General features: G+C 44.4%; 2 protein-coding genes across 6 annotated transcripts; both read left to right on the top strand.

Moving 5' to 3' along the window:
- Nucleotides 1–565: 565 nt before the first annotated feature.
- Nucleotides 566–12,842, top strand: bin1b (bridging integrator 1b). 5 transcript variants are annotated; one of them, XM_067499946.1, is made up of 17 exons: nt 566–1,411; nt 5,112–5,192; nt 5,310–5,364; nt 5,468–5,562; nt 6,243–6,338; nt 6,490–6,597; nt 7,741–7,826; nt 7,899–7,974; nt 8,060–8,115; nt 8,202–8,246; nt 8,525–8,567; nt 8,779–8,916; nt 10,281–10,301; nt 10,568–10,831; nt 11,048–11,101; nt 11,221–11,322; nt 11,743–12,842. In XM_067499946.1, the coding sequence occupies exons 1-17, from the start codon at nt 1,331–1,333 to the stop codon at nt 11,842–11,844; spliced, it is 1,503 nt and encodes a 500-aa protein (XP_067356047.1). In that variant the 5' UTR covers nt 566–1,330; the 3' UTR covers nt 11,845–12,842. The 5 variants fall into 5 exon arrangements, with proteins under 5 accessions (XP_067356047.1, XP_067356044.1, XP_067356043.1 ...); XM_067499942.1 differs by lacking the exons at nt 10,281–10,301; nt 10,568–10,831 and having other exon boundaries at nt 575–1,411; XM_067499943.1 differs by lacking the exons at nt 8,202–8,246; nt 10,281–10,301; nt 10,568–10,831 and having other exon boundaries at nt 573–1,411.
- Nucleotides 12,843–15,679: 2,837 nt separating this feature from the next.
- On the top strand, nt 15,680–18,076 carry si:ch211-114n24.6 (uncharacterized protein LOC795591 homolog). Its single transcript, XM_067499939.1, has 4 exons — nt 15,680–15,805; nt 16,241–16,463; nt 16,551–16,699; nt 16,779–18,076. The coding sequence occupies exons 1-4, from the start codon at nt 15,803–15,805 to the stop codon at nt 17,757–17,759; spliced, it is 1,356 nt and encodes a 451-aa protein (XP_067356040.1). The 5' UTR covers nt 15,680–15,802; the 3' UTR covers nt 17,760–18,076.
- Nucleotides 18,077–18,357: the final 281 nt, after the last annotated feature.

Here is an 18,357-nt window from a genome sequence, read left to right as displayed (position 1 = left end):
AAATTAAAAAACACGAAGACAGTGTTCACTTTTATGTCATTTAAGGGGCTTTTAACCTACTTAACCCCCCAAAAAATGTAATGTTTTGTCACTATACATCCAAACTATGTGGTTTTATATAAGAAGATAATACGGTTTATGAGTTATAAAGGTGGATTTATGGGGCAGGAACACCTAAATATCAGCAACTATGAATCATCGTTCTGAAAAATAATGTTTAAGGCCCCTTTTATGCAGTTAATCTAATATATTAGCTCCATAAATTCACTGTAATAACTTAGGAGCTTTTAAGGGGTTACTTGCACAACTAAGGGGGATTTAAGGGGTAAGAACCGTACTACTGTCCGAATAGCATGAAAGCCAAGATTCAGTCATAAAATAAGATACTAACCAATACCGGACGATCGAATGACCCTCTGGTTTTTGTCTGTCTTGTACTTTAGGGTTAATTGGATTAGGAGGTATAGTATGACGTCATGAGTGACATCATTTGGCTTTGATGATTGCCCTGGTAGTTTGCCTTTGTAGTTTACTGTTATCTTTGTTGTCCAGTTGTCAAGTAACAATGAATAGCAATGGTTTTGTTAAAGAGAGTTCACTTCAGATACTGAGAGGAACAGACGTGGACGACAGGAGACACAGCTCGAGCAAAGGAACAGACTACAAGGTCGTGGGACCACAACAAGGCAGAAGTGAAAGTTTCGGTGTGGAGTCACACGGCTTCTTACCGACTTCTGTGGATTCAGAAACTTAGAAACGTGTTTGATGGAACTGTTTCTTGAAGGGACTTCACGGGATCTCAGACAAGAACTGTGTGTCTTTCTTTCAGCTGACCTGAAGACACGTGAACGCACCGTTGCTGACATCTGCTGGCCGCCTGTTTCAAAGCAGCAGCGCTCCGGGTTATAAATGTCCCCCAGATGGATGTGTGTCTCCAGGGCGGATCAGGACTCGTTTCGCTCTCACATCAAGACTAAAATAAGGTCTGTGCGTAAAGGACACGCACCAGTTGCTTGTGTGCAACAGTTGTCGGCTAATAATAACCCGCTGCGCCTTTAAGAGGATGACTGAGGAGGAAACCTAATATCTGTCCACATCGAGCTCAAGTCTCCATCAATTAGGAGTAAGAGCCAAGAGCAGGACGGTGTCTCCTCCTGTCCCTGTGCTGTCTTCGCCAAACTCCACCTGCTTTTTGTTGCTTTTTATGTTGTTAAATTGCGCATCGCTTCTTTAAGGAGCTGTCCCCGGGATTAAAGTTACGCACGGCGAACCGTCTGGCTTTTACGCACCGTCCCTTCACCGGTCCTCACGCGAGCCGGGGAGCCGAGACATGGCCGAGATAGGCAAAGGGGGCACCGCCGGGAAACTGGCCATCAACGTCCAGAAGAGACTCACCAGAGCGCAGGAGAAGGTAGGAGCTGACCCGGTTTCCCTTCAAATACGGGACAGTTACGGGGTCCCCGAGACGCTGAGATCATTGGGAGGTCGTTATATGTTAAGAGGTTTTCATTACACTTAAGGGGAAATTCTGTTTAAAAATTAAATAAAGGTACAACCCTGAAATTGCGCCTTAACTCAAAGCAGTTTCTCATTGTACGCGCTTACTTAAGGGGTTTCTGCAGCTTAGTCGAAGAAAGTAAAGTCGTTAATAACTCATTTTACCTTAATGAACCATTATCTTAAAGGACTTTCACTGGGTTACGTATGAAGCTTAAGTCGTTTTGTGCATTGCTTAAGGTGTTTCAGGATTTAACTCAGCTGTCAGGATGTGACATGTAGCGTGGCACCAAATAATCTCACATATTCTACCGCCATTAAGGGCTTTTACAGCAAATTCTTTCCACCTTTGAGTTTTTCCTTAAATGGATTATTCTGAGTAAACTCATTCATTGTGGAGAAGTTTAATTGGTTTTGTCCCTGAGTTAAGGGGTTTCTCTTTCCTTGAATTCTAAGTAAAATAGAGAGTGGACGTTTCAAATCAGAGGACATCTGAGCTAGAAACCAAACATAAAAGAAATAAAAAAAACTAAAGTTTAACGGCTCAGATATTTTAGAGCTTTGTGTCTGTTTTCCTGGTTCTTTTCAGGAAAAAACACACAGAATTTTTATGATTTTAAAACGGTCCAGAGTAAAAAGTGAGTGGCAGGTCCTCATCAGACAGTCTGTCCTAATCCTGCTGCTTGTTTGAGCCCATGCAGGTTTCGCTCTCTGACCAGCTCACAGACTCGCCTCCTCGACCTGATTCTGGTCCCTGTTAGACCGTCTACAGCAGCGACACGGGGACACTGAAACCCGAACAATCCTCTAAATCAGTATCAGCTCGCTCTCAGTAGCAGCAGCTGCACATTTTGCTCCACTAAATATAAAACCAGCAGCAGCACAGAAGCTAAAGCTGCACAAATCTCCGGCGTCTAAAGCCACAAAAAAAAAAAAAACTGAATGTAAAGTTCAGGGCACTTTCTCCATGCAGTCAGCAAATCAATCGCGTGGCAGCGGTGCACAAGTTTTTTGCTTTTTGCTCAGTTTGCATCTCTTTGAAAGGGCTTTGCGTCTTAATGACAGCTCCTAAAGCTGTTAGAAGCTGAGAGAAAGACTGAGACCAGTCAGCCTCCACCAACTGCTGCACAAAGAAAGAACAACAGTATTATTACAAGTCCTGCAGAGGAAACGGTTTTATTGTTATGCATATGCATTAATTCTAGTTTGAAGGCCAAATTTAGAGATGCAGTACATGTGTTAACTGGTAACTCTGTCAGCCAAATGTTGCAGTATTGCAATAACAACTGCAGTGGCACCGAGTGCAAATACTCGAGCAAACTTGATTACAAGCCATCAATTAATTTTTTTCCCTTTTATTCAAGAGTAAATTTGGCAGGTTTGAACAGTTAAATGGAAGCTGAAAGGTTTTCAGAGTTTGCTTGGTGGCTCCCTCTGTGCATCGGGTCCTAGTGAAGGAAACTAAACGTGTGATTTCAGTTTTGGTCAAATCCTGTGTTAAAAGGCTCCGGACTGTTGCACTGAGAGGTGAAGCTTTAGGACACAAACCTGCAGGACGTTGAGAAAATTGAATTTAAACCAGAAACCACGAGAAAATAAGCTGCTTTATTTTTCCCCTTTAAAGCAGCTCTGACAAACCTCGAGGTGACACTGAGGCGTTGGGTTGCTGGTGGTGGAGGAAGGTCAGAGTATCAGCTTCCCTTCAGAGGCCGGTGGAGGTGGAGGAGGGGAGCGCGGTCGGCTTCAGCTGTCTGTCTGCTGGCACGCCGCCCTCCACCCCTCACATCGTCCCTGCCTCCACACACGGGATCAAAATTCATCCTCTTTTCTTTTTATTTATCAGGTCATTGTCCAGTGATCACAGTCAGTGTCTTTGAGTCTTTTTTACACCTGCATCTCATACGTCCCTTAGAGACACTCTGCATCTCTTTGAGGTCACTTGTTGTCTCTTTCTGGCAGTTTGGTGTCTGATTTGGGGAAATCCATCGCGTCCCACACTGACATCAAACCACCGTGTTTTTATGTTCCTTCTGTGCCACTGGTGAAACTTTGTGTCCTTGCTGGTTTTACACTGTTTTGTGTCTCATGTTGTGTTTTGTAGTTTTGCTTCGCTGGCGTCTCTTTGAGGACATTTTAGGTTTCTTTTTGTGTCCATTTGAAGACATTTTACATGTCTAGTTCTTTAATCTGGACGTGTCAAAACGTACGAGCACTAATTGAATGTTTTTAGTCCCTCTCCACCACTGGGAGGGATCTCGGGGTGCATCAGGGACTGTCCTGGGCTCCTGCCTCTTTGAGTCTAAGCACCACTCTGGGTCTCCAGCTGCTTTTTCTAAAGGGCGCCCAGCTCCACCTCCACCGCTGCCACACTCATCCGGATTCCCAGCATGCTCTGGGGCACAGCTGAAGGGTTGATGAGGTGGTGACATTAGACATCACAACCCCAGCTCAGCTGGTCTGGACCAAATTAGACCAAACTGCTCCGACACGTTTCATTTCTCTCTGTTTAACTGCACTCTGTGTTTGGGCTCTGGACTCTTTTACTGCTGAGCCAGACTGTTTCTAGTACCTGCAGAAAGGTTTTCACACGTATGATCATATGATCACATATATGTTAATACTTTAGAAAGTTTTTTACAGTTCACTTTGATTGTTCAAATGTCCTAATACATTTGGACTCTGAGTTTCAACCCACAGTTCTCAAAGCTCATCCTGAACACCTGTCCCTCCCTAACAGACCTCCCAGCATGCCTCACTGCTGTGTGTGTGTGTGTTGGGGGGGTGTATCTATCTATAGCGCCCTGGGCTGCCTCCTCCTCTTCCTCACTCTCTTAATATAAACCCACAGACTGTTAGAGTAATTTTAGCCTTGAAACTGAACACTGGCCTTAACAACGACTACTTTTACTTCGATACTTCCAGATGGTAGTACTTGTGTATTTTTACTTAATATTCAGAGCAGTTGATGTATTTCCATTGAGAGCTATAAACAGCCTCTGGCAGCAGGTGTGTGTGGGGAAGTCCCCTCCGTCGTGTTGATGTGTGTCTCAGGATTAAGGTGGCAGCAGGTGGAGGAGCTTCGTCCACGTGTTCGCAGTCACTCATCTGATCAGATTAACCACCGGTGACCTTGTCCCGATAAAAACAACAAAACCTCTTTATTTCACCCTTTTACCCTGATGCCTGTCAGTCAGCTGAGCAGGAATAACACAAACATATGGTAATATTGGAAATTATAGCAAAATGATGTACAGAATAGACAGTATGCAAAAAAATTGAAAAATTAAATAAATATTAAATAGAATTAAATTTGAAAATAAAAATGGAAAAAAATAGAAATGAAAAAAAGAAAGAGAACAAAAATGGAAATTAAAACATGTCTAGCATGAAACAAAAATGAAACAAAATAAAAAAATCTAAATAATCAACAGAAAACTCCGTATGTTTATGGTCACTTTGTGAACTTTCTATGAGCTTAAAATAGAAACAAAATGACCGCAAACAATTTGAAAAATGATCAAAACGAGACAAAAAACAGACACAAAGGACTGAAAATAGACTGATGCGTGGCTCCAGTTGTAGATGAGATGAGCTGATGTCTGTCCTCTTTGCAGGTCCTGCAGAAACTCGGCAAAGCAGATGAGACACGAGATGCGGCGTTTGAGGAGATGGTGGCAAACTTCAACAAGCAGATGGTCAGGAGCTGCTCTTCACGTTGTCAGGGCTCAGTCGAAGCTCGTCACATCCCTGTGTCCAATGTCTTCTCCTGTATGTGTTTGTCCGCTTGTTCACTTGTTGTGTTGCTCTTTCAGGCAGAAGGCACCAAACTGCAGAAGGACCTGAAGACCTACCTGGCAGCAATGAAGAGTACGCGTCCTTCTTCTTTTGTCTCTCTGTGTGGTTTCGTCTCAGCACTGCGAGTCTTGAATGTTGGAACTGACCCTCCGCTGACTGTGTGTTTATTTGGCAGCTATGCACGACGCGGCGCGGCGGCTGCAGAGTTGTCTGGCCGACATGTACGAACCCGACTGGTTTGGCAAAGAGGAGCTGGACTCGCTGGCAGAGGTGAGACAGGAAACGGTTTGACGTGGCACTGAACTACTTCTTCTTCTTCTTCCTTCTTTTCTATGTCGTCTCAGCCTGCAATGACTTTGAATCACTCACTCGCTCTCTTGTTCTCTCACTCCTCCTGTCTCCTAACTGCATGCCTCTGTCCTTCTGTCCTGAAGGAGATGATAGAGAAGGAGATGGACAATAACCTGGAGGTAAAAAGCAGGTTGGGTCAGATGTTTAAATCTGTGCCCACGAGCTGTTTGTGGAGTTTGAATGTCATGTTGGAAACACTGGTTCAGCTGTGCAGTAGAGGAAGTAGACATGTCCATCGTGGTCACTGTACAAGTGTGTAGACGTTTGTAGCTGGTGATGGAGTTCTGACTGAAACAAACAGCTTCGTTCACACTTTTCCACTGTCTGCACATGAAAAATTACTCTGGCAGCTTTGTCCACCTGTAAGAGTTCAGACAGTCAGTGTAGATGACGTGTTTGTGTTTGCTCAGAGACAAAGAGGAGCAGGAGGGTAAAAGGATGCAGGATGGAAATGAGTGTTTAGTTCAGGAAACATTTATAAATCTGCGCAGAAATATTTAAAACAAACATCTGTATGCTGCAGGTTTCAGTGAGCAACAGAATATCACATTAAAGCTGTTGTGTGTGTGTGTGTGTGTGTGTGTGTGTGTGTGTTTCAGGACACAGACACTCTGTGGTTGGACGTCCACCAGAGCATCTCGGACAAATCCCTGGTCACCATGGATACGTACCTGACTCAGTTTCCTGACATCAAGGTGTGTGTGTGTGTGAGTGTGTGAGGTGGGGGCTGTTTTCAGTGGCGCATCGATCCACACACTGTGCTGTAGCGTGTGTTTTAGCGTGCGCACACGTTTGGGGACAGCAGTGGGACTGTGCGCAGCGTTAAGGCTTAAAACTCTCCTGCAGGCTCGTATAGCGAAGCGCGACAGGAAGATGGTGGACTTCGACAGCGCCCGGCATCACTTCGCCTCCTTACAGAAAGGCAAGAAGAAGGACGAGGCCAAGATCGCCAAGGTAAGCACGAAAGTGTGTGTGTACGAGGGTGTGTGTGTGTGCGTGTGTGTGTGTGTGTGTGTGCAGGTTGAGTTACTGCATCTGTCAGAGAGATGCGTTGCTGAGTAGCACAACATCTAGACAGATGCAAAACAAAAACTTTATGTAACTTTACTACGAAGAGCGAGTACAGATACACAAGTTACAACGAAGAGACAGAAGACACCTCCAGAGAGACTCACGACTACTAAGACACACAGAAGTCTGACACAGAGGCTGAAAGGGACAAAGAGCTGTGTCCCACGCTGAGCTGCTTGCTGATTAACCCATGTGATGTTCATGAAGCTGCTTCTTTTCACCCGTTAAATACTAATTAACGTGTGTTTCTGAATTGTCCTTGTTTGCCCTTTTGTCCTTTTCTCTCTCTGCCCTTCCCTCCGTCTTCCTCTGTCTGTCTCTCTCGGCCCTGCATGGTGTGTGTGATTAGCCAGCAGCCCTCTTGGAGATGGCGGCTCCCAGCTGGGCTCAGGGTTTGATATCAGCCCACCAGATGGCCCAGACTAACCTCTCCTACAACCAGGTGACACTCTGGTCCATCGCTGACTGACCTCCTAACCCGAAAACTGTCCCCGCTCCTGCACTCGCTCTCTGCACACGATCAGATGAGACATTATGGGACTAAACAGACAATGCAGTAGGACACATTAAGACACCAAATGCTGTTAACTGTGCGTTTGCATCAAACGAAAGCAACAAGTGATGCACAGTGGGGTCAGCTGCAGGTTTGGTGGAAAGCTTAAAAGACAAACTCGTACAGTGGGTGTTGTCTCCCATCAGCCCACGTGCAGCGTCCTCACTTTGCTGTCGATCCCGTGCAGACGTCCTCTGTAGAAATCGACCCCCAGTCAAAACCTTAGCTTGTGTCTTAGCTGCCTGAGGTGCATTAGACGGAAACACAGTTTACCTGCTTGTTGTCATTTGAATGTGTCACAGCATTCACATGCCTGCAGTTATTAAACCCTGATTGTCTGTGTGTGCGTGCGTGTGTGTGTGTGCGTGTGTGTGTGTGTGCGTGTGCCTCATAGAAACTGTTTCCTTTAGCAGTTAAATCACAGCGGCTGCACTAATCACTCACTGTACTAATGGCTGCGTGTATGTGTGCAGGCGGAGGAGGAGCTGGGCCGAGCTCAGAAGATCTTCGAGGAGCTGAATGTGGAGTTACAAGACGAGCTTCCAGTTCTTTGGGACAGGTGAGACTCTGTCCATAAAGTCAGGATAAACATGAGTCGGTGCCATTTTTATAAATGTGTGTGTGTTTGCAGTCGTGTTGGCATCTATGTTAACACATTCCAGAGCCTGGCAGGTCAGCAGGAGAAGTTCCACAGAGAAATGAGCAAGGTGAGTCCTCGTGTGCTCTTGTCACCGATGGAATCAGCAGGTGAAGGTAACTGATGATCACGTTCTATCTGCTGTGTCTCCTCAGCTCAGCCAGAACCTGAACGACATCATGACCAAACTGGAGGAGCAGCGGCAGCTCAAGTAAGTGAACCCACTTCATTGTAGTGGCTTTGACAGCTGTCATGGACGTGTAGAACCAAGCAGTAACATCCCTCACACCCCCCCAGAAAAGGTGGAACTGCAGGAGCAAAGACAGGAGATTGTGCAAAGAGGTAAAACCTGCTGCTCTTTGACCCCTGCATGCACAGATTACTGCAACTAATCTAAAGTCAAACAACAGTTTGTTCCACGAAATAACTTTTAGTTTGTACTTTTTCAAATTATTTGGGATGTTTAGACTGTTTCGCACACGTGCACGTCATGCACATTGAATCTGCTCCGATTTGTTTCTCTAACTTCCTGTTTGTTTCCTGTTTGTGGGTGTTTATTCTCCTTCTTTCTTCCTGTTTGCTTTGCTTCCTGTGATTGTTTTCTGTCTGTCTCCTGTCAGTGAAGAAGCCAACCACAGCGAATCAGCCGACTCACCACCAAAGGTAAACGCACCTGCACAAGTCCTGGTTGTACAACATGAGAATGAAGCTGCCTTAAGGCGTCAGGATGGTCTGCCAGGGTCTAAAACCTAATTCCTGACATGAGAATGGTGGAGAATGGCCGTTGTCCTGTTTGTACTAACGTGTCTCCGTCTCCCTCGCTGCTTTCGCATGCATGCGTGTGCCGGTTGTGATTTAACGCCTCCCGGTGCAGAGGCTCGGCCCTCCTCCCAGTCGCCCTCCGCATAGACTGACGCCATCGCCCGATGAGAGGCAGCATTATGTTGACCTGATGGAGGACGAGGCCTCAGCACCTGATGCTTCCACAGACTCTACGAGCGCGATGCAGCAGGTCTGACTGAATGTTACTGCATTGTTGTCACCATTAACAGCCAGGTTTCCAGATGTTCATAGATAACTGCAGATGGGTTAGTTAGATTAGTACATACTGTATATTGATTGGCTATCTAGCCTCTTAACACCACCACCGAGGGGAGACAGCTTACAAAGACAGACACTTTACTGGGTTCAGGCTAATATTTACATTCAAGAAACAAAAGAGAACAACAGTCAGCCATTAGAGAAATTAGAAGAAAATGTGAGCACAATAAAAAGAAAAAAGAAAAACTGAGCGTTTGTAGGAATTAGGGTTTGTTTCTCCGGTTTACTAAAGCCTGACACCCAACTCTTCTAACCCGTGTGTGTGTGTGTGTGTGTGTGTGTGTGTGTGTGTGTGTGTGTGTGTGTGTGTGTGTGGGAAGCAGTGTGAGCCCTGCTCAGGGGTGAACCTGCTGGATTGGGATGTTGACGTTTTACAGCCAGTCTCACGTCCAGCTGCCAAGGTTTGTAGGTTACTTACAGAGATCAGAGGTGTGAGCTCAAGGGTCAAAGACTGTGTTTACATGGAGTCGTAGGGTGAGAGGTGGGGTCCATCCTGGACAGGTCCAACACAGAGACACACACAGACAGACATCCAGTCACACTCAGTGTTGAGTTGGAGTTTAATGTGTCACTTGACCTTTAAACACGTAGTCTGTCTTCAGTGAGTTTAGCACAAGTTATAAAGTTGTATAATGTATAAAACACTTAGGTCACAATCTTCAAAAGCTTTGAGGACAACACATCACAAAGGTGACAGGACATTTTGCACATGTCTTATCTGTAGGAGTCTTATTTGACATGTTGTTAACAGTCTAAAAATCAAATTCACACTGCATATAAACACAGTCCATGTCATCTGAGTGTGTGTGTGTATGTGTGTCAAAAAATAAACTTCTAGTGATTCTTCTAAAAAATCATCCAGCCTCACTTTGCATGTAGTTTTGAACTCTGAGCTTTGAGTCCTTTGGCCCAATATGAAGCCTGTGTTTATTATATTTTACTGGTTTCCTGCATCATTGCTGCATGTTGAAGTGACGCTGATCCCCCAGCATCACATCCCCAGTGCTGGTCCAAACCTGGTAGAAATTGGGGAGGGTTGTATCAGGAAGGACATCCAGCGTAAAAACTGTGCCAAATCAACATCCGGACAATGATCCGCTGTGACGACCCTGAAGTCACGGGATAAACTGAAAGCACAGGAAAAAACTGGATTCCTGCATTAAAACATGTCCCTGTTTAGTGTGGATTCAAACACAGGCTGGACTTTGATGTGGGTTAAAGTTATAATGAACGTTTATCTCACTAGTTATCTTGTCTCTCACTGCTGCACTGAAGACACCATCATGGGACTCGTGGGTAAGCGTGGCTTGGTGTGTTCCAGACATTCTCCTCATCAGAAAACCACAACTTCTGTTCTTTCTACATTTTCCATACACACAGACTGTGAAATAAACTCTCCAACTGTATTTTCCTCTTCTGGCCTTTAAATCCCTGCCAACTCCTTGGTCGTGACCGTTATTATACACTATCAACCCTTTTCTGCTTTACACTATCCTGCCTCATTCCCTCCGTCCACTCGTGCGTTTTCGTGCTCCCAAACCCACCGACCTTCGCCCCTATAGCACCAACAGACGGCTGCAGAGCAGGAGCCCCAGCGTGATGATGAGCAGCACCCAGAGAAAGCCCAGGGTGGCTGGGATTACGCTGAAGGCAGCACCCAAAGCCGCACTAAGCCTGACTGGGTTGATGCAGAGACCAATCCGGATCGGGAGAAGTGGAACGACGATGGAGTGTGTGCAGCTCAGTCACACATTGAGCCCAGCTGGGATGATGAGGATGAGGGTGCCCAGGTGCATCAGGGTCACAGGGGCGATGATGAGGCTCAGGTAGAGTTGGATTGTAGAGGTGCATCAGGACCTGGTGGGTTTCAGTTTAAAGCCTGGAAGTAAAGCACATTCTGCTGGAAATCCTCACCAGCGAATCTCTTTTGTGCCTTTTTTTCCACTTCAAAGCTTCTTCCCTGCACAACACACTGACTACATTCACGTTTATATGTCGTCATCATAACACACCTCGACTCTTCTCTTTGTTTTTTGGTGCAGAGTGCAGTGACCAACGACTCTGATGGTGAACTCCCTCCAGGATTCCTTTATAAGGTGACATTTCATTTTATCCCTAGTTAAAGTTCGACTTTTTGTGAAGGGAATGTTTTTATTTGGTCCATAAATGGATCATGTGTGATAAAAGCCTTTGTGTGGGTGTGGATTTACTCCAGGTAAAGGCCGTACATGATTACACTGCCACTGATGGTGACGAGCTGGAACTGAAGATTGGAGACATCGTGCTGGTTTTGGGCTTTGACAACGCAGAGGAACAGGTCAGCGACTCATTTCCACATCCATTTTTCTTATTTCCAAAGCATTTTATGTAAATTGTCACACAAATGAAAATCCCTAGATTTCCTTTAACCATTGAAAAGGACATGATAAATGCTATTTTTTGAAAATAAAATAAAATAATCAGGCTGCTAACAACAGTTGCTAATAATGTTTAAAAAAAAAACTTGTTGCCTAAGTAACAACTAGAACCCCCTTAGTAATGGACTGTTAATGTCCTAGCAACCACCTAGCAACACTCCCCCTGATCACCTGGGTAACTAACCTGAATGTTAATATGTTTGTAATAGCAGGAAGATTCTGCAATTCTTTATTAATCCTTTATTAATGCAGCTGTATTTTGATGGCGTTTTCGTTGTCCGAGTGTTGGCAGTGACATTTTGCGTTGTGTCTTGCTGCAGGACGACGGTTGGCTCCTGGGCCTGAAGGAGTCTCACTGGTTGCAGAAGAAAGACATTTCGGCCAAAGGTGTTTTTCCTGAAAACTTTACCCAGAAGGTTTGAAGCCAGATTCAGATAACGAAGACTCGGTTAAACCATCAAGAAATGTCTAAACACACAACATCAACGTACATGCGGTACAACGTGAGCCCAAATGTGAACGGAACCTCTCGATGCCTATGATACCAAATGAAAAGCAGTGCCAGTTAGTGAAATACGTCAGTGATCTCACAAACATCGTTACATGAAACAAACTAAAGAAATGTGAAAAGATGAAAAGATTTACTCCCCCAGAATAACTCAATTTCTCCGTTTTTTAGTTTCTTATTCCTCAGTTATTTCTATGTTGTTGAACACAACTGAACCCAAATCAGCGTGTTAGTAATAAGTGAACTGTGGATGTACTGAATGAATGTCAGAATATTCTATGTTGTGAATTGTCGTTGGTTTTGAACTTTTCCGAGTTCTTTGCATGAAGCATTTGACTGTATCGTCGTTTACTCTGTAACACAGCAAACGAAGGTGTCCTAGACTATTGCCCTGGAGAACACCAGAGATCTAAGCCGTATGTCTGCATCAAAAATGTTTTACAGTTGCTTGGACTTGTAGGATTATGAAAGGGAACAGTAGTTTTTCATATATTTTATCGGCCATTTTGAGGACGTGACTTGATGTGTGGCTTACATTTTCTAATGCACATACGGTTTGATTTTGATTGATTAACTGCGTCAAGCTCAGCTTTATCTTCTTTAGTTACCACTTTTTAAGACTATTAACTGCTCTTGAGACGAAATGTATTTTATTTATTTGAGCATTTTTAAAACATACTTTGAGATTCACCACTGTGATGATAGCAGCTAAATTAAATATTCAAACCTTTCATAATAATGAAAAACAGACTCTGGGGTTTCAAACGAATCTCATCCAAAGTCATTCTGAGCAAGTATCCTGCAGAAAGCATCCTGATGGAAAAGGTGTTTTCATGAGTAAAGAATCAGTCCAAGTGGTAACTAATGCTCCATCTGCTGGATCAAATCAGACATTAAAGATGAATGAAACAACACATGTCTCATCTTTTTTTATTTCTTCTAATTTTCTCATTTAAAAAAATTAATGAAATTTTCCAATTAATGTATAATAATTTGAAATAAATAATTTCTCCACAAACCTGCAGAAAAGGTTTTTTCCACCCTCCACTGCTGTTTTCCCCTTATTAGACAGCAGGTGGTGGTGTCAGGATTCAACTTCTCTGCTGAATCAGCTCAGTTCTTTCATCAAATGCAGCCACTGGCACTATGTAATGACCTTTTATGAAAACACACTGATGTGAGAATGTAACTTTTCTTCCAAATTTCGCTTGTTGTTAGATGAAAGATTCTGTTGTGTGGTAAAAATCAAGCTTTCACTGGCTTTATTGTGGTGCATGTTTAATCCGCTCCACCTGAAATAAGCTACTCATCTGAATTTCTGTTTATTCAGCATCACTTCCCAGAAAAAATGCACACGAACTACCTGCTTTGTTGTTGCTGACATACCAGTGGCAGCAAAGTGACCGTCAATGTTTCTGTAACAACACAACGCCCAGTCATGTGGAAACCACAGCAGGGCAGCTTAGTCAGGCCCAGTGTTTAGAGGAATTTGGGGGAGGACACTTCCTGTACTGCAACAATGGATCAGTCTGCAGTAATGTACCGTGTATTTATTGTCTATTCGTTTACATAGAACCACATGAATTCATGGTGTTTATTTTACAAACACTGAAGTCATGTTGACTCTGATCCTGACATATGCAGCGGTCGGGGTTATTCATTATCTTAGTGTGGTGGAGCACGTTTGTCCAAAGTGTCCCACGACTCAGTTATTGGCTTTTCCCCCTCTGCTGCCCAGTTAACCCACCGTTCATTGACAACAAAGCTTGTTACCATGGAGTTTGGAGGAACAATAAGTAGTAGAGTCTGAGCAGACACACTTTCACTTGCAGATCCTCAGCATTGGCAACATGAACAGTCCGTCTCAGATTATCTCTTTACAGTCTTATTGCTGCTGGATGTTGTGGTTTCCGCCTTCACTACTGCCCTGTTCTACCCGATTTCAACTTTTAAACTCTTATTTTTTCGGTCAGAGGTTTTGTCTGTATCCCTGCCTATCTGCCTCTGTTCAGTGTTGAGTTATTTGATTATTCTGTGGTGTGGTCCCTAGTTGGTCCTTAGTTGGTCCTTAGTTAACACCTGTCTCTCAGCTTCTGCTAAGTACTTACTTTAGTTAGTTGTTTATTCCTGCTCTACCTGCTTCTGTATATTTGATTTCTGTGCTGTCCCCTGGTTATTAGTTTCCCCTGTTTTAGTTTCCGCAGTTGGCCATTTTCTTGTTCTCGTTCAGCTTCCCCCACTCCTGTATCTAGGTTTGCTTTCTGTTCTTTAGGTTCTGCAGCCCTGTGTTGTGTTCTTTAGATTAAGCTTTAACACTCAGGTCCCTTTTCACTGTTGTTTGCTTAGTCTGATGCCTTATTGTAGTGTGTCCTTTCTGTCCTCCATTTTCTGAGTGATTTTCTGTTTCCTTTACTGAAATGTTGTAATAAAATCCTTTCATCATACCTCCTCACTGTCTCCTAACTTGGGTCCTTAGACAAAAACTCTCACAGGAGGAAAGGAGCTCAGTGCATTGGGGGGTGGGTCCCCCAGCAGTCTAAGCCTATAGCAGGATAACTATAACCAACTATATGCTTTATTAAAGAGGAAGGTTTTAGGCCGAGACTTGTCTGTCTGCTTCCTGAATCTGAACTGGGAGCTGGTTCCATAGGAAAGGAGCTTGATAGCTAAAGTATCTGCCTCAAGTAGGCCTGCATTCTGAGATCAAAAAAACCTTCCAATTGTGTGCTGATGCTCAGTTTCCCATCCTCTGTGTGTGTGTGTGTGTGTGTGTGTCTAGTAATTAGTGAGTTTGCCCCTGAGAACAATGCAAACACGAATTTGTGAGCAACCACCTCGCCTGTCAGGATTAGCTGACATCCGAGAGCAAACGAGACCTGAAAAGGAGTAACCAGGGAAGCTAAATGGGAGTCTGTTAACTTCTGTCCTTATGTCACAAGGGTTATAACCTCATAAAGCGGTTAAACGTACCAGACATTTCAGCTTAACAGAAATACAATAGCTTTGGCAGTGACTCTTATGTCTTCAGGAGTTTTTTTCCAGTATCTTAGGGGTAATTCCTCAGGAGAAGTCATAATCCTTTGCTAATCTCCTGCTTTGGGTGCTGCAGACTTTCAACTGAGTCAAGCTGAAGGGGCACTGTTGCGCTGCAACCTGCTGGAAAACAACCATTGATCTCAGGTGTCACCTACCTGTGAGAGAAGTGTGCTCTAATGTTGTCTCTGGGCACCGCTACTGTCTTTGCATTGCAAATGAATCTTGACCAAAGTGTTGATGCGATGGTGATCTGTAACAAAAGCCTATTGAGGTCACTGCGAGAGGTATCAGCTTTCACTTCTTTGCATGATTATAAAACAGAGGCTCCAAATGTGTCATGTTAACAAGGCCAAAATATAATTTGAGCAGTGCATCATTAATACTGTATGTTTTTTATGTACACAACCTTTTTTCTTGGTAAGTGAATAGTGTCGATCAGGGGAAAATAATGTTTTGGATCCTGTCTTGGCATGTGTTTGAACCCCTACCCATTTACTAATTGAACCCTGCGTTGCAAAGCAACATCTAACATGCATTATATGTAAATCTGCAAAACAGCAAACAGCTTCATCTCGTGTTTCACACAAGCTGAGGTCATTGCTTAGCAACCAGCGTTTCTTAGATCTCTGCAGGGGAACATACCAGTGCATTTTCTTTTTTGGACTCTTCCTCCTTATCTTTCATTAAAGGGGCTGCTGTTTGCTTCTCCAGTTACCACAACACCGTTGCTGTTGCCTAGTGATGCTGCACTATAAAGCGCTACTCATTCATACCTCACACAATATCCCCAGCCACTCATCTCAGGTGAACGAGGGACTGCTTCCACAGGTGAAAACATGGTGAGGACTACTTTGAGTTTATGTTTCCTGACAAGAGAAGAGAGACACTGGCAGTTAGCATATTATGTTGTAACAACAGGTCCGTGTTTGGTCATGACTGTTAACACAGTCTTTGGTTTGTTGAAAGGATTCATGTAACATATTTTGAACATACAGAATGGTGGGATGCTCTAGCTTGTCTCAGTTGCTATGTGTAGCATCAAGTGACTCTGCTTTAAGAGAACTACGCTGTGCCGCTCGCTTTAACTCATGACCTTCATTATTTTTAAGCAAACTTTTAAAGATGGCTGAAATACATTTGTTTCTGGGGACACTATTTTGTTTTTTAATTTGTCATATCAAGCCAGTCCTATAGTAACTTTAAACTCAAATGTGATTTTATTTTTAAAAAGCTGTGCAAGAAGATCTTGTCATTTGTGCCACTTGTTTTTGCAGCGTGAGTGCATCTCTGTCCACGTCGGCCAGGCCGGTGCCCAGATAGGCAATGCATGCTGGGAGCTATACTGCCTGGAGCACGGCATCCAGCCAGATGGTCAGATGCCCAGTGACAAGACCATCGGAGGGGGAGACGACTCCTTCAACACCTTCTTCAGTGAAACTGGAGCTGGTAAACATGTTCCCAGAGCCGTCTTCGTGGACTTGGAGCCAACAGTCATTGGTAAGATCAGTGTATTCATATGATCATTTGTTTAAAAAGGTTCAACTGCATTTAAAAAACTTATCATCTGTTATCATCTGATTACAGATGAGATCCGAACAGGAACCTATCGTCAGCTCTTCCATCCCGAGCAGCTGATCACTGGAAAGGAAGATGCTGCCAACAACTATGCTCGAGGTCACTACACCATTGGCAAAGAGATCATCGACCTGGTTCTTGACAGGACCCGTAAACTGGTGAGTTTGTCTATAATTACTTAATACTCTCTATCAGGCGTCATGAATCACAGTGTGGTGATTAATTACGTTACTGCAGGCCGACCAGTGCACAGGACTCCAGGGTTTCCTCATCTTCCACTCCTTTGGAGGGGGAACCGGCTCTGGCTTCACCTCTCTGCTGATGGAGCGTCTCTCTGTCGACTATGGCAAGAAGTCCAAACTGGAGTTTGCCATCTATCCAGCCCCCCAGGTGTCCACAGCTGTGGTGGAGCCCTACAACTCCATCCTGACCACCCACACAACCCTGGAGCACTCTGACTGCGCCTTCATGGTGGACAACGAGGCCATCTATGACATCTGCCGCAGGAACCTGGACATCGAGCGCCCCACTTACACCAACCTCAACAGGCTGATTGGACAGATCGTCTCCTCCATCACCGCCTCGCTCCGCTTTGACGGTGCCTTGAATGTGGACCTGACAGAGTTCCAGACCAACCTGGTGCCCTACCCTCGTATCCACTTCCCTCTAGCCACCTACGCCCCAGTTATCTCAGCAGAGAAGGCCTATCATGAGCAGTTGTCAGTGGCAGAGATCACAAACGCCTGCTTTGAGCCAGCCAATCAGATGGTGAAATGTGACCCCCGCCACGGTAAGTACATGGCCTGCTGCCTGCTATTCCGTGGAGACGTGGTGCCCAAAGACGTCAACTCTGCCATTGCCACCATTAAGACAAAGCGGACCATCCAGTTTGTGGACTGGTGTCCCACAGGCTTCAAGGTGGGCATCAACTACCAGCCTCCCACTGTGGTCCCCGGTGGAGACCTGGCCAAGGTGCAGAGGGCCGTGTGCATGCTGAGTAACACCACAGCCATCGCAGAAGCCTGGGCTCGACTCGACCACAAGTTCGACCTGATGTACGCCAAGAGGGCCTTCGTGCACTGGTACGTCGGAGAGGGGATGGAGGAGGGAGAGTTCTCAGAGGCCAGGGAGGACATGGCTGCCCTGGAGAAGGATTATGAAGAGGTGGGCACCGATAGCATCGGGGATGAAGGAGAGGAAGAGGGGGAGGAATATTAATTATATATTATTTATATATTAATTATTTAAATTCATGCTGTCTTTAAAGGTGCCGAAGTCTCTTTAATTGTCTTTCTAGCCAACAGAGCTCCGTTTGATTACTGTATGGCTAATAAACAGATGTTTTAGATAAGAGAAGTTTCTGATCACACCTGACAAATACATATAGATATCTGTTTACATGACAAGGCCTGAATCATTTACAACATTCATGTAATTGTTTAGAACCCAAGAGGAATTCAGTGTCTATCATCCTATATCATCTTTCCCACTGTACTTGTCTTTCTCTTGAAACAATAAACCAATACATGCTTCCACTGGTGGTGTTTTTGGTATCTGATAACCACTGACACAACACCTCACTGCTCATGCTTCACTAACTCCTGTTGCCTCCTTGATAAGCTCCTACAGCCTAGTACCTTAAATAACAAAAACACAGAAGGATTATGACTAGATTCCTAATGGTGTTAGGATTTACTTATAGAACTCACTATGAATAAAACACTAGTTTTGCCTACATTTCCTAGTAAAGGATCAGCAAATGATACACCATGTTTTTGAACGATTGTGAAATTACAATTTTATTTGCTTTTAGTGT

The sequence above is a fragment of the Channa argus genome, chromosome 4, assembly GCF_033026475.1.
Source record: "Channa argus isolate prfri chromosome 4, Channa argus male v1.0, whole genome shotgun sequence".
Lineage (NCBI taxonomy): Eukaryota > Metazoa > Chordata > Actinopteri > Anabantiformes > Channidae > Channa > Channa argus.
Note: the sequence above shows the minus strand (reverse complement) of the source record. Positions and strands in the feature narration are given on the sequence as shown.